The following is a 20170-nucleotide window of genomic DNA, read 5'->3' on the forward strand; positions in this document are numbered from 1 at the left end:
ATATTCATATTTCAGACTGTATTACCGGATTATAATATAATTACCTACAATTTATCTTACGTATATTCACATTTCAGACTGATTACCGGATTGTAATATAAATATCTACAATACAACCTACATATATTCATATTGCAGTCTGTATTACCGGATTGAAATATAAATATCTACAATACAACCTACATATATTCATAATGCAGTCTGTATTACCGGATTTTTATAAAACCATTTACATTTATTTATTTTTAGGCTGTATTACCAGATTGCAATATTAAAAACTTCACCTCTGACTGGAATAATGGAATAAATTTGTCTGCACTGCTTGAGTACTGCAGGTATGTTTTCAGTGTTAAAATCTTAAATATGAAGTTGTTGGTTATTATCTCTTAATACATTTTAAATTCTGCAGCAAATATTTTATCAATTTATCAAACAAAGATACTCCATTTCTCTAGAGATTTAAAATTCACATAAGTATAAAGCAACAATTTTAGTGACATATTTTTCCTTTCTTTCATCTCCTTGTGCCATAATAAATCCAACAACAAGTATTTTATCACAAGAATTTTAGGCCTGGATTATTACCTAATTGGCAAAGGTTGTCTCCCAGCAATGGTTTGGAAAACTGCAGACGTGCTATGCAAATAGCTGAGAGGTATGTATTCAGTATTCTTATTGTGTATTATCAGTATGCAAATAGCTGAGAGGTATGTATTCAGTATTCTTATTGTGTATTATCAGTATGAAATTTAGGAATTAATTTTACGTTAAAATAAAATCAGTTCAGCAAAGGACTGCTATTATTTCTTTTTTTCAAAACCTCTTGATCGGAAAAAATCGCGATACTTGACATTTTGCCTAAAATATTAAGTGTCATAAATACTCTTATTATTTATGAATGTTTTAATGTATTTTATGGTCCATTAATCTAACTTCATTTTTTTAATTTTTCAGGGAGTTTAAAATTCCAATGGTGCTTGAGCCTGAGCACTTCGCATCCCCCCATCTAGATGAATTATCTGGGATGACCTATTTATCCTACTTTATGAAGGAACTTGATAAAACAAATTCTTTGATTTGAGAATATTCTTACAATTCTAAGTTTTATTTTATTCAATATTACTTCTAATTTGTATTCGATTCAGGGAATAAACATTTAAGGAACTTGTCACTCGCCCAAACTAAATTTTTCCAATCCTTATATCTTTGCAACATAATGGTTTGGTAAATTCGATCTTTGACTGTTTGATATAGCAAAGCTAGTTTAATGTGTTAAATATGGAAAAGTTGCAAAGATGAAGGTATTATAAAATAAGAGTGTGAGAATAATGATCATGTTCTTTAAACAAGAATCGCAAATTCTTAAAGGGACCGTTCACTTATTTGGGTAATTTTAGGGTAAACTAAACAGTCTATTCGCTGTTGATTGGTAATAGTCTTACTTTTCAAAGACAACTGTGGCCGGAGAAAAAGCCGACTTTTCGTTCAGAATTTGAGCGGAAAGGGACGGTCCCTCTCTATAGACACTTTTTGATGTTTTTTTCAGTATGTTGTGGATCAAAATAAATTTCGAATATAAAATTAAACTTAGTATCTAATCGTTAATTGCAAATGTCATTATTTTTTTATTTTTTTTTATTTCTATTTCTAAAATAACACTATTTTATCGCATTCAAATTTGGCATTGCCTGTGTAAAAAGCTGAATTGAAATCGGTATGACAAATGAAAAGTTGTGCACATGCGGGAACAAAATCTACGAACCAAAATACGATTAATGATTAATTGATTGTCGTAGATACGTCGTCTTTGTATACACATTTTACATGTTTTAATACGAAAAACGTTCATTTCTTGCTAACTTAAATATCAAAAGTTTTCATATTTTAGTACATAATAACGAACACATAATGACATTAAAATATAATAAATTTAAATGTTATTGGGCTGCTGTTACTGAAAAAAAACAATCAAATGTGTCTTTAGAGAGGGACCGTCCCTTTCCGCTCAAATTCTGAACGAAAAATCGGCGTTTTCTCCGGCCACAGTTGTCTTTGAAAAGTAAGACTATTACCAATCAACAACGAATAGGCTGTTTAGTTTACCCTAAAATTACCCAAATAAGTGAACGGTCCCTTTAATATTTATAAAAAAAAAAACATTTTAAAATCAATTGTTGTCATTTTCTGCTTTTGACTTCCTTCATTAGTTTTTGCTTTGGTTCTTGATTTTTTACCGGGTTGGGTTCAGGAGGAAGATTCTCCAGGATACTATTCTACCTTGAACTGGGTGAAGAACCAGATTCCAAACTTCAGGATAAACAATTTTAGGGTAAGCATCGAAAACATTTATGCAACACTTTAAAATTAGTCAATATAATTGAAAAATCTTTTAAAATCATGATCAATCTAATCAAAGTCCTGATTTAGATTTAACATCTTTAAAACTAAGAATGAAGAAGTATAGGCGATTTTAAGATTAGCTTGATATTGCATTGCATTGTTGATAACTTTGTAGCTGGTTAGCTGTTCTAAAACCCAAGTATTCGCTTTAAATCATCATTAAAAATACAATTAACATTTCTAGCAGAGTAAACAATCAAGATTAGCAGTTCTTAAAATTTAGTTAAACTATGTATCATGAATGTTTAGGTTTTACGACCAGTAATTTTGAGAAAATTCTGTTTTTCTGAAATTAAAAATTTTATTGAAATGTTTCAATTATTTTACGAAATATTTCAAGATATTTTTTAGTTTACCATAAACGCCTGGACCCCCCTCCCCCAACCTTTTTTCAAATTTACAAGGTTGCGTGATAATTATATTATATTTATATATCTATCNAGGAGTCTAATTCTTATTTCAAGAATGAAAATTATGAATATTGAAAATGTTAAATTGTACATACAGTACTGGTATTTTTTAAGTTTTTGATTTCAACTAATTTTATAAAAGTATTTTCAATGTCAGTTGCTTCAAGGTTTCAATTATCTAAAATAAAGATATTTGTAAATATTAAGGCTGAAAATAATAAAAATTACAAGATCCTATGATTTGAAAAACTATGGTTTACATCAGAAGTAAATTTTATTTACTTGCTATCCCCCCCCCCCTATCCAACTGAAATACATAAAATGCTTTAAAAATGCATTGAAGACGAAAGCAAAAAAATATGTCAGTTTTTATTAAAATAAATATGATCTTCCCTCTAGGCGGCATCAAACCAATCCGTTGCAAATTCCTTATATGGTCATCAAGGCAGAAGTTTTGATAGATAGATAGATGTATTTTGGTTGGTTCAAATATTGATTTATTAAATCAAAAACTTATACAAAATCTTTTAAAACACTCTTATTCTATAATGTACTAATTGTTTTAGTTAGGTTTGTCAATAATTTGATGAGTGTAGTACAATGCAAACCATTTTTTCTTACAATTAGGTTCACAAAAATTGCATTCATACTTCAGGGTCTGCACGTATACGCAAGTAAAGCTATTAGGAAGTGGACCAAGTGAAAAAATTTTGTTCAAAAGAGCCGTCGCTCAATATACACTGTATAATACAGTTGCTATTCAGAGAGTCACGGAAGTTCGTAGTAAGATTTTGACTCCACTGGAGACCACAGGAGGGAATTCATTTTCACTGGAAGGGTTAGAAAAAATACTTTTTACAATTTAAAACTTTAGGCAGGGTGATTTACATTCCACTGGAGGGATTCAGATATCTTTCTAGTGGATTTATAATTCCCCTGGATAGATATCTGAACCCTCCAGTGGATTGTACATCACCATGCGTAAAGTTTCAAATTGAAAAAAGTGACTTTTCAAACCCCTCGAGTAAAAATGAAATTTCTCCGGTGGTCTCCAGTATAATCGAAATCTTACTACGAACTTCTTTCTTCGGATAGACGTTAACTATAAATTGTTGCAGTTAATGCATTTATTGTAATTTTTCATGATATTCTACATTCAAGCATAGATCTCCTTACATCAGTATTTTATATTGTTTGTGTGGTTGGTGTGGGTGGAGTCATGTATACAACCATTTTAACCCTATACATATATTTATACAAAGTATATATAGATAAATATATGTCCTAGATAGATAATGCTTTGAATAAATATCTATTTTTAATCTGAGTAAAACACTTTATTCGTTATTCAGCTTTTCAAGCAGGGATGGGCATAGTTTTGAGATTTCAAGGAGGGATGGGAATAGCTATGAGATTTCAAGGAGGGATGGACATAGTTTTGAGATTTCAAGTAGGGATGGGAATAGTTTCGAGATTTCTTGGAGGGATGGACATAGTTTTGAGATTTCAAGGAGGGATGGACATAGTTTTGAGATTTCAAGGAGGGATGGACATAGTTTTGAGATTTCAAGTCTGAGTCTTATCTGTTTCAGCTGTGTTACTTAGCCCCTGATTTAAGATATTGAGCTTAGTTTGCTAAACATAAATATAGAAACCTGTTTAGCAAATGTTCATGACATCAGCTTTATTTTAGATTTTTATATCTCACCTCATTCTTACCTAACTTTACCCCTTCCCTTATCATACTTTGATTTTACACCTTCTATCATCCTAACCCTCTTTATACTTTCCCTCATCCTACCCTTCTTTATACTTTCTCTCATCCTACCCTTCTTTATACTTTCTCTCATCCTACCCTCCTTTATACTTTCTCTCATCCTACCCTTCTTTATACTTTCTCTCATTCTACCCTCCTTTATACTTTCTCTCATCCTACCCTCCTTTATACTTTCTCTCATCCAACCCTCCTTTATATACTTTCTCTCATCCTACCCTCCTTTACGCCTTCTCATCCAACACTCCTTTATACCTTATACCATCCTACCCTACTTTATACCTTATATCATACTACCGTTCTTTATACTTTCTCTCATCCTACCTTCCTTAATACTTTCTATCATCCTACCCTCCTTTATACTTTCTCTCATCCTACCCTCCTTTACGCCTTCTCATCCAACACTCCTTTATACCTTTTATCATCCTACCCTCCTTTATACCTTATATCATCCTACCCTCCTTTATACTTTCTCTCATCCTACCTTCCTTTATGCTTTCTCTCATCCTACCCTTATTTATACTTTCTCTTATCCTACCCTCCTTTATACTTTCTCTCATCCTATCCCTCCTTTATACTTTCCCTCATCCTACCCTCCTTTATTTCTTCCCTCATCCTACCCTCTGTCATTCCTTCCCTTATTATACCTTTCTTTATTCCTTTTACATCTATTCTGGGGAATGTTTGAAGGAGAAAGGGGATGGGGATTAAGCAAAACATACATTCAAGATAAATATTCAAGTAAGAATGTGTAATTGCTACCTAGAAATTTTGCATAAACTGCTACAGAGTCCATAAAATCAAAATTACCCTGTAGTGTACCATAGTTCAGAAAATGTATTTGATGATATCTAGCATCTACACTTCAGTATCTAGTATCTACACAGTACACAAATATAAAGTATCTCACATTTGACAGTTTCTTGGATATACATGCTTCCATCCTTCTCTTTTATCTAGATTATTCACTAAACTCTTGATTATGCTGCACTCTGAAGACAACTCTGTTAGCTCTGGTGTATTTAGAACTCTTTGACTGTTTTTTATCTAGAATTTACAATTGATTCTTCTTTAGTTACTAAATTTTACACTCTATGTAGTGGCCATCCTAATAAAACCAGGACGTAAAGTTTATCTGAATTCTTAGATTTACAGCGTATTTCTTCTCCTCTTGAGATGCACTCTAACTAGAGAATTCCTAAACCCAACATGTGTGGTTGGTTTGGGCAGGTATACTCAGTAATCTCTACACTCCTAGCTCATCTACACGTACCATCCACCTCTCAGCTCAGGGAGTGGTTTAAACTAAACCAATACAAAATACAAATACTTTTTAGAAGATATTTTATTTTAAAAAAGTGATGTTCTATTCCTTTCAATGTTTAGTGTATATTATTTTTGGACTGTGTGGTAGAAGTTATGAACATTTGCATCGTTTAAATACATTTTTTGCTAGTTTCAACATTTTAATGTAATTTTATGATCGCTGCAAAACGTATTACACATTTAAGCTCAAATCTCAAATGGATGTTTTGTCCTTTTAAATATTTTAAAGACATTTTTATTATCTCACGTTTCCGCTGTAATTGGTTTTGCTACTGAGTAAATTAATTTTCTTCTTATCTAATTGAGAGAATATAAAACGTCCATTCAAGGTTAAATTGTTAAAAATCTTTTTATCACGTATGTACTTCAAATTAGGACCTATTTTATAAGTAACTCAGTTTCAGAATTAAGTTATATTTACTCACTCACTCACTCTTTAATATTATAATTTAATTATTCAAATATTTAGAAGCTTCCTAAACTGTTTAAATTTAGATAAATTGATACATATTATAATTGTAACTAAATCTGTTCTGGGGATCTTCTTCTTTATAGTTGATGAGTCATAGATCCCTTCTCTTGGTTTATTTAGGACAGTAAATCCTTTATGGGAGCTTGTACTGTTCTAGTACTTGAACTTTGCACGTATTCAGGTCTTGCACTAAATTCAGGTCTTACACTACATTCAGCTAGATATTATACTACATTCAAATTCAGTTGGGTCTTATATTACATTCAGATATTATACAACATTCTGGTCTTATACTACATTCAGTTAGGTCTTATACTACATTCAGGTCTTATATACTGCATTCAGGTCTTATACTACTTTCAGGTCTTAGACTACATTCAGGTCTAGCGCTGCATTCAGGTCTTACATACTGCATTCAGGTCTTATACTACATTCAGGTCTTATATACTGCATTCAGCTAGGTCTTATACTACATTTAGGTCTTATACTACATTCGGGTCTCATATACTGATATACTGCATTCTGCTAGGTCTTATACTACATTCAGGTTCTAGACTTCATTCAGGTCTTATACTTCATTCAGGTCTTATACTACATTCAGGGCTTAGACTACATACAGGTCTTATACTACATTCAGGTCTCATACTACATTCAGGTCTTATACTACATCAAGGTCTTATATACTACATTCATGTCTTCTGCTACATTCAGGTATTACACTACATTCAGGTATTACACTACATTTAGGTTTTACCCTACCTTCAAGTCTTTTACTATAATCAAGTCTAACACTACATTTAGGTTTGACACACTACGTTCAGGTTGTCTACTGCATTAAAATTGTTATAGTATTTCACAACAAAATAATTTAAGATTTACATTCAGGTCTTCCACTATATTTAGTCCACAAACTATTTGTAAGTCTTCTTCAACGTTTTGCTTATACCCTACAGTTTTTCATTCCACCTCATTTAATTCTTACGCTGTATTGTGTCTGCATGTTACGTCATATATTCTGTATCATCGTACACCAAGTATCCATATCCTTCATCATGTATCTTGTATCCTGTATATTGGAATACACTAAGATTAAAGGAGGTTTAAGTTTTGTTTGAATGCATGCAATCAGGTCCAGGTAGATAGGATGGATCCGGATACTGGAGTATCAACAGATAGATAGATAAATGCAATAGGTTTAAGTGTTTATAGGAAGACACTGACAAATATGTATACAAGTAGGAATGTAGCATTTGAAGGAGTAAGTTTCTCTCAAGACTATTTGTTGATAGAACTTAAAGATAGTAATATAGTCATCCAGTAGATCAGACAACAACAAGATATCATTCCTTTCAAACATGACATCCAGAATTCTTCCTTTCAAAAAAGTTAAAGATTAAAATCTATAAAGTATTATTTTCAGACCGACTGGAATGACGGGTTAGCTGCATCTGCACTGGTAAAGAGTAAGGGAGGTCCAGTTCCAGGATTCCGGGATATGAACAAGAACCCGGAGAATTGGACAGAGAACCTTGATACAGCACTCCGTGGAGCTCAGAAGCTCGGAGTAAACCCCGTTCTAGAAAGTCGGGATATAGCCAATCCTAACGTAGAATATCTTGGTGTGATGGCGTGGGCAGCGCAGTTTCAATGGATTCCTGATAAGGCGGGTCCTGCCGAACTAGTGGAGATGCGACTAGGAACTGGCAAGTGTAAGGTTGGTGACAAAGTTGAGTTCCTGGTCGATGTTCTTGATAAAGACCAGGTGAAAATAGATCATCTTGACGCAAAGATTGTCGGACCTTCGGGACCCGTCAACCTCGAGTTTGATCCTCGAGATGGAAAAGGTCACTTTACTGCCCGAGAGTATGGAATGCACGAGGTTCTGTTGACTAATGAAGGAGAGGCCGTGAAGGGATCTCCCTCCTACATCCGGTCTATGCCCAACTCTAAGAAAGATTATGATGGGATAGAACCTTGTGCTGTTGGTTCAACTGTCGAGGTTTTGGTAAGTAATCAATTTTATTTTAATTCATGTCTTCCTAAACTTTTATCTACCATAATAGTAATCTTTAGATTTTATTGAGATATTTAATGTTTAATTGATTCGGTAATTGTAATTTAAATTAAGTAATTTTATGACGAATAAAATAACAAACATATAGTTTTTAAAAAACGTCGTTTTTCATCTATTATTATCTCACAAGTATGAGTATAAAAAAGATACTTTTTCAGATAAATCCTCATCATGCAGCAAGACCCGATCTTCTTGAAGTAACCGCATATTCTCCGACAAACCGTCCTCTTGGTTGTCCTGTTTCAGAGGACAACGGGACCTTCTATGCTTCCTTTCAGCCAGACGAGGCCGGAGAATGGAGGATTCATGTCACTTATGATGGAGAGGATATAGAGAACAGTCCCTTTAAGTGCATGGTCTTCGATCCTAGAGCTATTTTTGTAAGTTTAAATTCAACATTTTGAACAAGATCCATAAATATTAATCTAATTTGCGTAAACATGCCTGCGCATTTCGAGATATACCCGATACCAATTAAGGAATTTTCTAATCTCTATATCTTTGCAACCCAATTTGAAATAATAATCTAAGATTGAAATATCAAAGGTTTACACCACCAGTTTGCAAAGATATTAGGATCAGAAAAAAACTCCTTTGACCAAAATTTTATCATTGAAAGATACTTTTCCTATGGTTAAGTTCAAACATTAAAAGCACCCTTCCAAAAAATGTGTTATGCTCGTAAAAAGCTGTAAACATGTTGGCCGAAAAAGAGAAATAGTGAATCACTCCGATATCAGCCTAAATATGCACACCTGTCTCCTATCTCTATATCCACTAATTAAGCTCTTTCTGCAAAAAGATTTTGAGAAAGCAGTTGCCACTAGATCAGGACTAGTAAAGAAATTGTACATTTATATCTCATTCTAGAGTGCCATTATCGATTCATAACAGGCGCAAAAAAATAACAAAAAAACAAAATGTTTTTATTTTTTCTTGAAAATTGATAATATGCAACAAAAACAGATAAATATGATTTCTATGGAATTTTTTCTTTGACAAAGTTCACTGTTATGAATGTTATCGAGGGCCGCATTAACATTCATCAGAATAATTAAAAACTTCTTGCAATTCAAACCATTTATTTTTCTGGGCATGACGTAATCTATGTGAAGTTGTATAAACACAGTATACTATATATCTCCTGCTATATGCCTGAACACCTGGTCCTGGTTGGGTTTTGTAACGTCACACATTCCAGGAGAAGCCTAATCTTATGAATGCATTAGAATTCAAGGCCGGGCTTAGTTGAGGTTTTAAATCTATTTTACTAATTCTGAAATAGAAATTAACGACCCATTAGGGATTGCTTTAAGCATAAAAATTAATATTTCAATAATTAAATTAAATCAAATTTCTTTAAAAACAAAAGAACAAAAAGTAATCTATAAATACATGCTAGTCTTTGATACTGCATAGTGCATACTGCATAGTGTACACTGCATATTAGGTATTGTTTACAAGGTCTATTTACTTGCTCATTTTCGTGTAATATTGTACACCGATATATGGTTCAACACTAAACACACAGCACTAGGATGTCTAAAGACGATTTACCCTGCTCCTCTGTTGGTTTAAAGAGTATGAACGGATAAGCGCGCACATTTATGAGTTAGGAAAAGAGTGGGGAAAATAGCAATACATTATTTGAATTGTAATGAAGTGTTCAATTTAAAGAACTGTTCATAGTTTGAATTTTATCTGATTTAATATTAAATATTATAGATTTTAAAACTGTTTTTTTAGATTCCTGACCAGGAGAGTGCAAGAAGAGCTAAACCAGGAGAACCGTTTACTTTCACGGTCGACGCTTCTAAGACAGGCTGGGGCGAAGTCGCTATAGATGTCGTCTTCGACAACAAATCTATCCGTCGAACTTTTTATGTCGAGGAGATTAGGCATAGAGTTTACCAGGTCACATTCACCCCGCAGTCCAGAGGCAAGCATAGGGTATACGTTTACCTGAACGGGATGGAGGTTAAGGGTTCAGCTTTCTCTCTCCGGATAGGTAAAGATATAAAGGAGACCAGGAGTAGCAATACAGAAGCCTTCAAGGTGGACAGAAAATACAAGAAGTTTGACGAGCAGAAGGTAGAGAGAAGGTTTAATAATAACTATACAGAGAAGGAGGTTTATATTGAGAAACCTGTTGCTCCGCCACGATCTAAGAGGGATAAGAGACAAAGCTTCAGGGATTTTAAAGATGAACAAACACGTCTCTTTCAGTCAGATCATCAGACGGAGGAAGGTACAGATCTTCTCCCTGTTAGTAGAACCATTGCGTTTGATTGCCCGACAGATGGAGCGGATAAGAATGATATTCATATATCTATAATTGGACCTGGAGGAAGCAAGTGTCCAACCCAGATAAACCTGAACCAGGACAGAACTTTTACTTGTGAATTTTCAACATCCATGGTAGGAGAGCACACGATAGAGATCATAATAAGCGATGAGAGACTTAATGTTACTCCAAGCTTCTATACATATGATGCTTCAAAGATTAAAGTTGGACAGCTACCGATGGGATATGTTGGATTGCCAGTGGAGTTCGATAGTAAGTACTCTATATATAATACAGATATGGATTTCGCTTTTTTCTTGGATAAATACTCTTGGAATTTTCTTCTACTTTCAACTTTTGATCCCTCACCCATGAGTATGCAAACACAAAGTAAAAAAACGATGCAATTCGTGTTTATTAAAACTTCGTCTAATAGCAGGGTTCAGTTCATCACTGCTGGAAATAACCCTAAGGTTTCAAAAATAAATAGATAATTGTTTACAAATATTTTTGTCCTGAAGACAGATCGGCCTTTAACCTAATCACAGTAATTTTTTCTTTCCACAACCAATTCAAGCTTTAAAATTCTAAAATTTTATTCAAAAATTACAAAAATCAATGTATAAATATCTACCGATTGTTTTTTTTAAATTCCCCTTCACCAAAAAAGATAAAAATCTTAATACAAAATTAATTCTGATTAATATGTTAAGTATTAAAAGTAAAGGCATATGTGCAAAAAAGAAACTAAACCCATCTTAAATAAATAAATAAAACGTATAAACTCTTTTAATGGAGCTTTTGCTACAAACTCTGATTTTCTTATCACAATGCCTTTGCAACCCAATGTCGTAGACCTTAGATATTTCAAAATATGAATTCTGTTAGATCAAATAATCTGAGTTTAAAATTTTAAAGGTTAACACCACCAAGTTACAAAGATATAGGGATTAGAAAATTTGAGTATGTGGCAAAGATTCAATTCCTTTATAAAAGTAACTTTAATATCTTGTTTTGATGTAAATAAAAAAGTATTAATTTAATGAACGAATCCTTTTTCAGTTGGAGGATCTGGAGCAGGTTTTGGAAACCTAGAAATTGTGGTTAACGGAGGTCGAGTCACCAGCCATGTACATACAATTTCAAAAGAACAGTTTCAAGCTAACTTTATCCCCCACGATCCTGGCCGTCATAGGGTAGACGTCAAGTTTAACGGAGAGAAGGTTCCTAACTCTCCCTGGTTTGTTGAAGTAAAGGATCCCAATACTCCACTACTATCTCCGATGCTTGTAGCAAACCCCGCTAAAGCTCGAGAAAACGGTTTCGGATCCCATGATACTCTCCCTAAACCCAGACTCAACGACTCTCTCTCCACTTTGAACAACAGACTTAGCTCAAGCCAATCAAAACTGAATACTGAGCTAAAACAGAACTCACTCTTTCAACAGAGTAAAGAATTGGTTTCAACATCTACATCAAAGTTTGAATCCAGCTTCTCTTCTTCAAACAACAAATCTGATCTCTTTTCTAAGACTCCAGCTAAATCAGATTTTCAAAAGTCAGAGTTCGGAAGCTTCTCACTTCTAGAGACTCCGAAACTTTTGTCTGGAGCTAAGTCCTCAAACTTGGAAGATAAGAAAAGGTTTCAGTCCTCCTCTATGGATCAGCTAAACTCTCTAAGTCAAAGTTACTCACCCCGTGCCACCTACTCAACTACTATTGAAAGGTCTGTCAATACAGGGAAGAATGAATTTTCAAAGGATTCAAAGTTTAGCGGGTTATCGAATGGAAATTCAACCATGCCTAAATCTTCAACCTTCAATAAATCAATAGAACGGCGCAGCTCTTTACACACAAAACTGTCCGACCCCACGGATAAAAAGTCATCATTGACCAATGGATCCGGTTTAACTAAGTCAACAGAAAGTTCTGGTTTATACTCGAAGTCAATAGAGACAAATGGAATATACTCTAAGTCTCAAGAAACCAGTAATGGATTCTTATCAAAGTCTCAGGGAAATTCTAGTATCTTTTCAAAGTCCCAAGAAAGTCCAAGTACTTTTCCCAAGACCATGGACGGTTCTAGTCTGCTCTCTAGATCCCAAGATAAATCAAATCTTGTCTCCAAGTCTCAAGACAGCTCTAGTCTCCTCTCCAGATCCCAGGACGTGTCAATGACAACCTCCAGCTTCTCCTCCTCCTTCAAGTCGAGTCAAAACTCCTTCTCTAAGTCCCAGGAGTCAAAGGCTATGACGGTTGGTCCAGCACTCACCAGCTACAAGGGAACAGCTGAGAAGTGCAAGTTTGTTGGGGAAACTGTCAGACATTTTAATGCGGGGAAACTTGCTACTTTTGAAATGTTTGCTCCAGGAACAAAGAAAGCAGAAGTAGACGTTAATATCATAAGTAAGTATTTTTTAATCTTTTTTCTAGATTATGTTTCCTATAGCAGACAAAGACTTCCTTCTTTTATGTAAAGGGAGTTAAATGAGATTTTCTTAAGCTTAGCATCAACATCTATGTTCAAATATCTTTTCATTCGCGAATTGTTTAATGGATTGTTCAATAAATTCATGGACAAAACACGCAATTTAAACATGTCTTTTGCACATTCTTGCAAAATTAAATGTCGCAAAACTGCATTAAATTGAGAATTCATCAAATATTAAAATTTGAAAATTGTACTTTTTAAAAACCAAGTTCCAGGACACAATTTTCATTCAAGTCATGTTTAATATCAAAGAAATATTAAAATTATGAGCACTTTGGTTGTTAGACGTTGCGCCATTTACTATAATGTGTGTCAGCTATCATTAGATTAAAGATGTCTTGTTCTGGGTTCGTTAAAGTCTAAACTTCGTTAAAAAAAAACATTCTAATGTAATAGTCGATCCAAGTTGTTTATGTTCGTAAAGATATTTCATATTTTATTTCGTTCCTTAAAAATGGCTTGTTTTAGTACACAGACCTAAACATTGTATCAAGTTTCAGTCACTGTAAAAGAACAAGAAAGATTAGGGCGCATCTGGGAGTAGATACATTTGGTCAATTTACATTTCGTCAACTTACATTTCGTCAATATTACATTTGGTCCACCTTACATTTGGTCAATTACTACATTTGGTCAATTACTACATTTGGTCGATTACTACATTTGGTCTACTGTTACCAAACGTCAATTGATACATTTCATCCCACTTTATTTGGTCAACTGATACAAACACATATAAATTTGGTCAATTTTGATTTGCAAGGTTTCTACATTTATGCATATATTTAGATATCGTATATGGTACAACTGTCCAAATAAATTTTAACTCTTTTTTCAACCAACTTACTTGAGTGGTTGTGAGTATTTTTAACATTTTTGATAAATGTAGCATCATTGCTCTGTATCGTGGAAGCAGTTGCAGTACATCTCAATAAATCACGTAGCCTACAAACCCAGTATCTGGCACCAGTCTCACTCTCACGGTTAAACTTGAACTCAAAGTTCTGACGATCTACCAAAAAGTTCTTTTTCCTGCTGGACAAGATGAAATTAGCACGAGCTTAGATTTCCATGTTGATACATGAGAACTAACTTAAATCTTGAGTTGTTGCGAATTTGTTAAGTTAATACTCAAGCTGAGACAGTTGGAATCAAGCTTTCAAATATGAAAGTTTACCAAATTTTAGGCCATGGTCACAGTTGACGAAATGTATTAATTGACGAAATGTAAAGTTGATGAAATGTAAATTGCCCAAATGTAGTAATTGACCAAATGTAAAATTGACCAAATGTATGATGACCAAATGTAAATTGACCAAATGTAAATTGACGTAATGTATCCACTCCTGCATCTGCCATTCAGGTTTTAGAGTTTTGATTGATTTTAGATTAAAGGGACGGATTTAATCTTTTAGTCTTTATTACGGGACAATATAGGATGTGTCTGTGTAAATTAAACACAAATAAGAAAGAATGAAGGATTGCTTCTGCGTTAAAGAAATACTATTAAGAAAGTATGAAGGATTATGTCTGTGTTAAGGACACACTATTGAGATAATATGATGGATTATATCTGTGTTTAGAATACAGTATTAGGGTGGAGTAAACCGAGTTTTGATTTGGGAACTCGGTAAAATCACAGGAATGTTCTAAGCTTAGTTAAAAAATCATTAGTTGACTAAGTTGACTTTGTAAAGAGAGTTGAGTTTTCAGGCAAAGCTGGGTTTCCGACCAAGCTAATATACAATATTATAGCATAGTGAAGGAGGCTTTTTATGGTAAAGAATTCAAGATGTTGGTTTGGGAACGTATTACATTCCTTTACAGGATACAAAATCAGGGTGAGGTGTGGGACTATGTATCCCTGTCTAGGTTATAATTTCAGGTTGGAGTTTAGGATTGAATCCTGTGTATAAGAATATAATGTACTAGAAATTCAAGGCGCTTCGCGCCCTTCTTTCTAGCCTTAGAGGGCGCTTCGCGCCCATCTTCTAAATTAGTTGTAAACATGTTCTCTTTGTGTACATCGTAAAACTAAACAAAAATAATTCGCGGATTTTCACCAAAAATTTCGCGGATTTTCAAAATTTTAAAAAATTTAATGACGATCGAATTTTGATGGAGACAAATATTTGAAATTTTGATGATTCATAAACCTTCCCTGGGCTCCCTAGATGTCCCACAAAAAATTTGGGCCCGATCGGTTCAGCCGTTTTGACGTTTATTGGATACAAACAAACAAACAGACAAACAAACAGACAGACAAACAAACCAAATTTATATATAGATAGTACTGTGTAAATAATCTATATAGGGAAAGATTACTGTCTCCAATCTGCGAACACAATAGAATAGTTCTCTATAGAAATATTTCCAAAACTAGAAGATTTTCATTATTTTTTAAACGATTATTTAAGTTCATTGTTTTGAATATACATCATCATACAGGTTTGCATTTCAGAAAAATTTTAGGAACTAATAATTGTTGACGTTGACGAAAAATGCAGGATGCATATTGTTTCTGCTTACTGATTTAAATTGATAAGGAAATCCCCCAGCAATAATTGTGTATCTAATGAGCGTCTCTTTAATGAACTGGAATAATTGCCTAGCGGTATTGGGTAGATTGGGAACTAAACCTAATGCTTTAAGTACTGTGTAGTTATAGGTTCAAAGTGGTTAGTAGGTAGTAGGTAGTAGGTAGTAGGTAGTAGGTAGTAGGTAGTAGGTAGTAGGTAGTAGGTAGTAGGTAGTAGGTAGTAGGTAGTTGGTAGTAGGTAGTAGGTAGTGGGTAATGGGTAGTGGGTAGTGGGTAGTGGGTAGTGGGTAGTGGGTAGTGGGTAGTGGGAAGTGGGTAGTGGTTAGTGGGTAGTAGGTACTGGGTAGTGGGTAGTAGTGATTTTGAGAATCGGATTTTTATAAATTATTCTACGAAGCAAAATGTAACAAAAATTCTGCACTAAACTAATTAAATGTTTAGGAACATATTTCTCGATAGAAATTTGTTAATAAATCAATGTTAGAATCAATTCTTTCTTTTTCATCTTTATATTGAATTTCTTTTACTTTATAAGTACAGAAAATATTTGTGAACAATAAGACAATTACCATATCTCAATAAGATTAATTATTGTTTCTAAACACTGTAGAATTTTTGTTACATTTTTCGTCGTCGTTATTGAATAATTTTCAAAAAATCGATTCTTAAACGTAACAATCCAAATGAATGATTTTCAACGTCGATTTTGCGCTCAGACTCAGTAATCATACATCATTGAAACGTTTTATATGTGCCAAATGAATCCTAAAAAATCTCTCTTCAATACACATTCTCAGTTTAACTACCATACATTGCCGGTCAATCCCTTTAAATAGTTTTTACTTTTTACAAAATATAAAGGTTTTGATATTCTTTTTATTCATATTTTTTAATACATTTTATTAAAAAATGCAATTTTTTTCTATCCTGCTTTTCCTACATTAAACCACATGTCAAGGATATGCCTGCCCCCCCCCCCCATCCAACATTCAGAAGCTTACCAGTAATATTTACAACTTCAACTCAAAAATATCTTCTGGCTGCAAATAATCCTCGTGTTTCTTTTTTGTTCTAATGTGGTTGGGTTTCAAAATACTTGATACCTAAATCCCCCCCCCCCCATCCTAACAATGCCCCTTTACTCTACTGCTGGAGGGTTGGAGTATAGTATACAGATTGATCCTGTATTATGACATTTCAATTTAGTTTTAATATCAGAACTATCAACAGATAATATATCAATATTTAAATCTACAATTCTGTCACCAGTTCATTTTATATATCTTTGACTTCTTGGGGACATATTTGAGAAGGGGGGGGGGGGTAGGGATATTAGGGGGGTGAGGAGCAATAGATAAATAAATACAATTGTTACCTTAGTGGGACACACTTTAAGGAGAATGTCACAAGCTCTGACTATCTAATCTCTACATCTTTATTATTTGCAACCCAGTGTCTTAGACCTTAGATAATCAAACTACTAATTCTGAAAGATTAAATAAACTTAGGTTAACACCATAAGGTTGCAAAGACATAGGGATTAAAAAATATGAGTGGCAAAGACTCAATTTCTTTATTGGAAAATACTTAAAGAGAGACAGTAGTGTGAATACGAGGAGGCCATATATCCTCTTTTAATTTAAGATGGTTGACATGGCGCCTGGTTTATTATGTCTGCTAGACAAGTTGATAGATTTGCATAATATACTTAAGAATATTTATGATGTATTAAATATGTATACACGCTCTAGCACACATATTCAATCCACTCACCAGTCATCCAGTAAACAGATATATGTACATAGATAGATAGATAGATTTATACTTCTGTATTGTTAGATTTATGTATACTTAGGGTGTGTCAAAAAACACCTTATCATACACGATTCAGAATTCTACTCAAGGCCCCTTCCTGAACGCCAATCTCATAATACAGGAAACAAGTAAAGGGAGTCCAGCTAATTCTCATTTATTTTATTCTATTAGTTAAAAAAACATGATTCGCCATTTTTAAACACCTCCACCCTTTTTTTTATAATCCTGCTTATGAATAAATACCCCTTATATTAAGACGTCCTTATATTGCTTCCTTTTCTCATGTTTATTGACTGCTGCATGTGATATATATGATATATTGTATTTTAAATATTAAATTTAATTCTTCTCAACATATTTCCAAAAACGGCAGTTATTCGTTTAAGGGAGTAGAGTGCAGGTTCACAGTATGATGATTAATGCAGTAAAGGTCGAGATTAAGGAACGATTATTCGCCCTCTACCCCCTGCACTTTGTTACAGAGGTTATACTAGGAATAATCATCTATGTACCAAACTGAGTTCAAATAAAAATACATATTACTCTTTACAAAAGGGATTGTTTGCAAATCATAGTTTATTTCGTCGAGTCATAGAATAGGGTTTAAAATCGAGGTTAATTTTATCGCAAAACAGTGCTAAATGTATGCATTAAACATTACGTTTTTATACCAGCTCATTTTTTCTTCTTTCAGCGCATGCCTGTCTGCCTGTGCCGTTTTTCCAATTTTTCCTGCCTTACCTCTTACATATATACAGGGTTAACAACAAAGAATGAGATTTGAAACTCTTGGAATGTGAAAATCCGAACATTGACTTTGTCAATATGCCTTAAAAGCAGCTTTTAACGGATAAACGGACTAATTTGGCAAAGAAAGAAACAAGCTTATAGATGCAGGAAACTGTGAATGTGTAAGAACAAATTTCCTTTTAAGTTTTTTTTTGGGGGGGTATATGTATATTTGTATGTATCCTATGCAATAATGCAAGTACCTGTCCTATGCTTATTTCCAATCTCACGTTCGTAACACATGATTATTTTTCGTTTCTATTTACCTCAGACCCAGCGCCCGCCTCTTGTTTTCTGCCCAATTTTAGGAGCCCGAGTTATGATTTAATTTCTGCTTGCCAAGTTACCAAACCACGCCTTTTGTTTTTTCCTGACCACCCTTTTCTTGGGAAAATCAGAAGAATGGAAAAATTGTAAATAAGAATGTTCATGAGGAAATAGTAAGATATGGGTCAAAAGTTCCAATCCCTGGTCACTGAGTGATAAATCAGGTACTTGCGTCCGTGACCCTGGAGAACAAGACGGAAACAATCCTAAATTTACATTCCTGGTCAATACATTACACAATTATTGGGATTGTTTAGGATATTTGAGAATCAGATATTTTATCGAGTATGAGGTAGTTTAGCAACAGGTTAACCGAGTCCGTTTTATTGTTTAACATACATTTATTAGACTGGGAAACACTTGACGATGAAAAGGTGCTCAGAAAATTACCCTTTTTTGAAGAAAATGTTTCGATGTTTTTTACTAATGACATTTTAATTCTAGGTCCTGAGAAGCGACATATACCCCACAAGGTTGTTGACTCTGGAAACGGAGTGTTTAGGATAGAGTTTACAACTGTAGAAGTGGGCAGTTATGTCATTGACGTTACAGTAGCAGGTCAGTGAGTTCTTTTATATTTTATTTTGAATTCTGTTAGATTTTGCTTTCATTAAAAGCATTTCAGAGAAGCAAATGTTACGAATAAACAATTGAAACACATTTTTTACACTATGCCAAATTTTGACCCTGAAAGAAAATTTAGACAAAAAAATAAACCAACTTAATACACATCACAAATTGTATGCAGAATATTTTCATCTATCTTTAGCAACGGATCTTATAAGAAAGACTGAACAGAAACTAATTTTCTCTCTGAGCACGGTTGCACTGTCACGCCAGGCATGTCTGAGATCCGGTTCGAGTGGTTTTTCTTTAATACTCATCTATATATCATATATATGGAAAAATAATATGTGTTCTACTTGCATCTTATATCATATGTATATCATTGGATCGAACAAACAACATAATACGGACCAACCTATTGTAGAAATATGATTTGTTCTCAAATAATTAACAATTTCTTTTTTAAGGTTTATCTGTACCGAACAGTCCTTTGATTGCAAAGGCATATGATGCCACACTAATCAAGGTGACAGATATAACTGATGGAATCATAGGAGATCTCAGCACTTTCAGAGGTAATATTAGGTCATATTAACATTTATTCAGTAGAAGGAACTTTTTTATTGATTTACACAATAGAATGGTTCAAGAGATCTCAAGATTCTCCATAAAATATATAAATGTGAATATCATGGATATAATGTATATTTACGAGAGTTCATAAACTTCAAAATATTCACAAACATAATTCCAAGATCATGACCTACTCAGATAATGTTACCTATTAATTTAGTAAACTTGTAAATATCATTATTTTAATATCTTTATCAAGCCTTTTCATATTTAATCTAATACAAACTCTTAAAATAAACATTTTTTATTCCTATTTACCATTAGATGTC

At 33.6% G+C, this 20170-nt stretch overlaps 1 protein-coding gene across 1 annotated transcript; it reads left to right on the forward strand.

Annotated features, from left to right (window-relative positions):
* Positions 1-194: 194 nt before the first annotated feature.
* LOC111696673 (filamin-C) lies at positions 195-19878 on the forward strand. The gene is made up of 11 exons (XM_023466361.1): positions 195-203; positions 250-335; positions 572-655; positions 955-1051; positions 2249-2329; positions 7803-8387; positions 8615-8836; positions 10203-11013; positions 11803-13146; positions 19146-19259; positions 19736-19878. The coding sequence occupies exons 1-11, from the start codon at positions 195-197 to the stop codon at positions 19861-19863; spliced, it is 3561 nt and encodes a 1186-aa protein (XP_023322129.1). The 3' UTR covers positions 19864-19878.
* Positions 19879-20170: the final 292 nt, after the last annotated feature.

Source organism: Eurytemora carolleeae, unplaced genomic scaffold (genome assembly GCF_000591075.1).
Source record: "Eurytemora carolleeae unplaced genomic scaffold, Eaff_2.0 scaffold256, whole genome shotgun sequence".
Lineage (NCBI taxonomy): Eukaryota > Metazoa > Arthropoda > Copepoda > Calanoida > Temoridae > Eurytemora > Eurytemora carolleeae.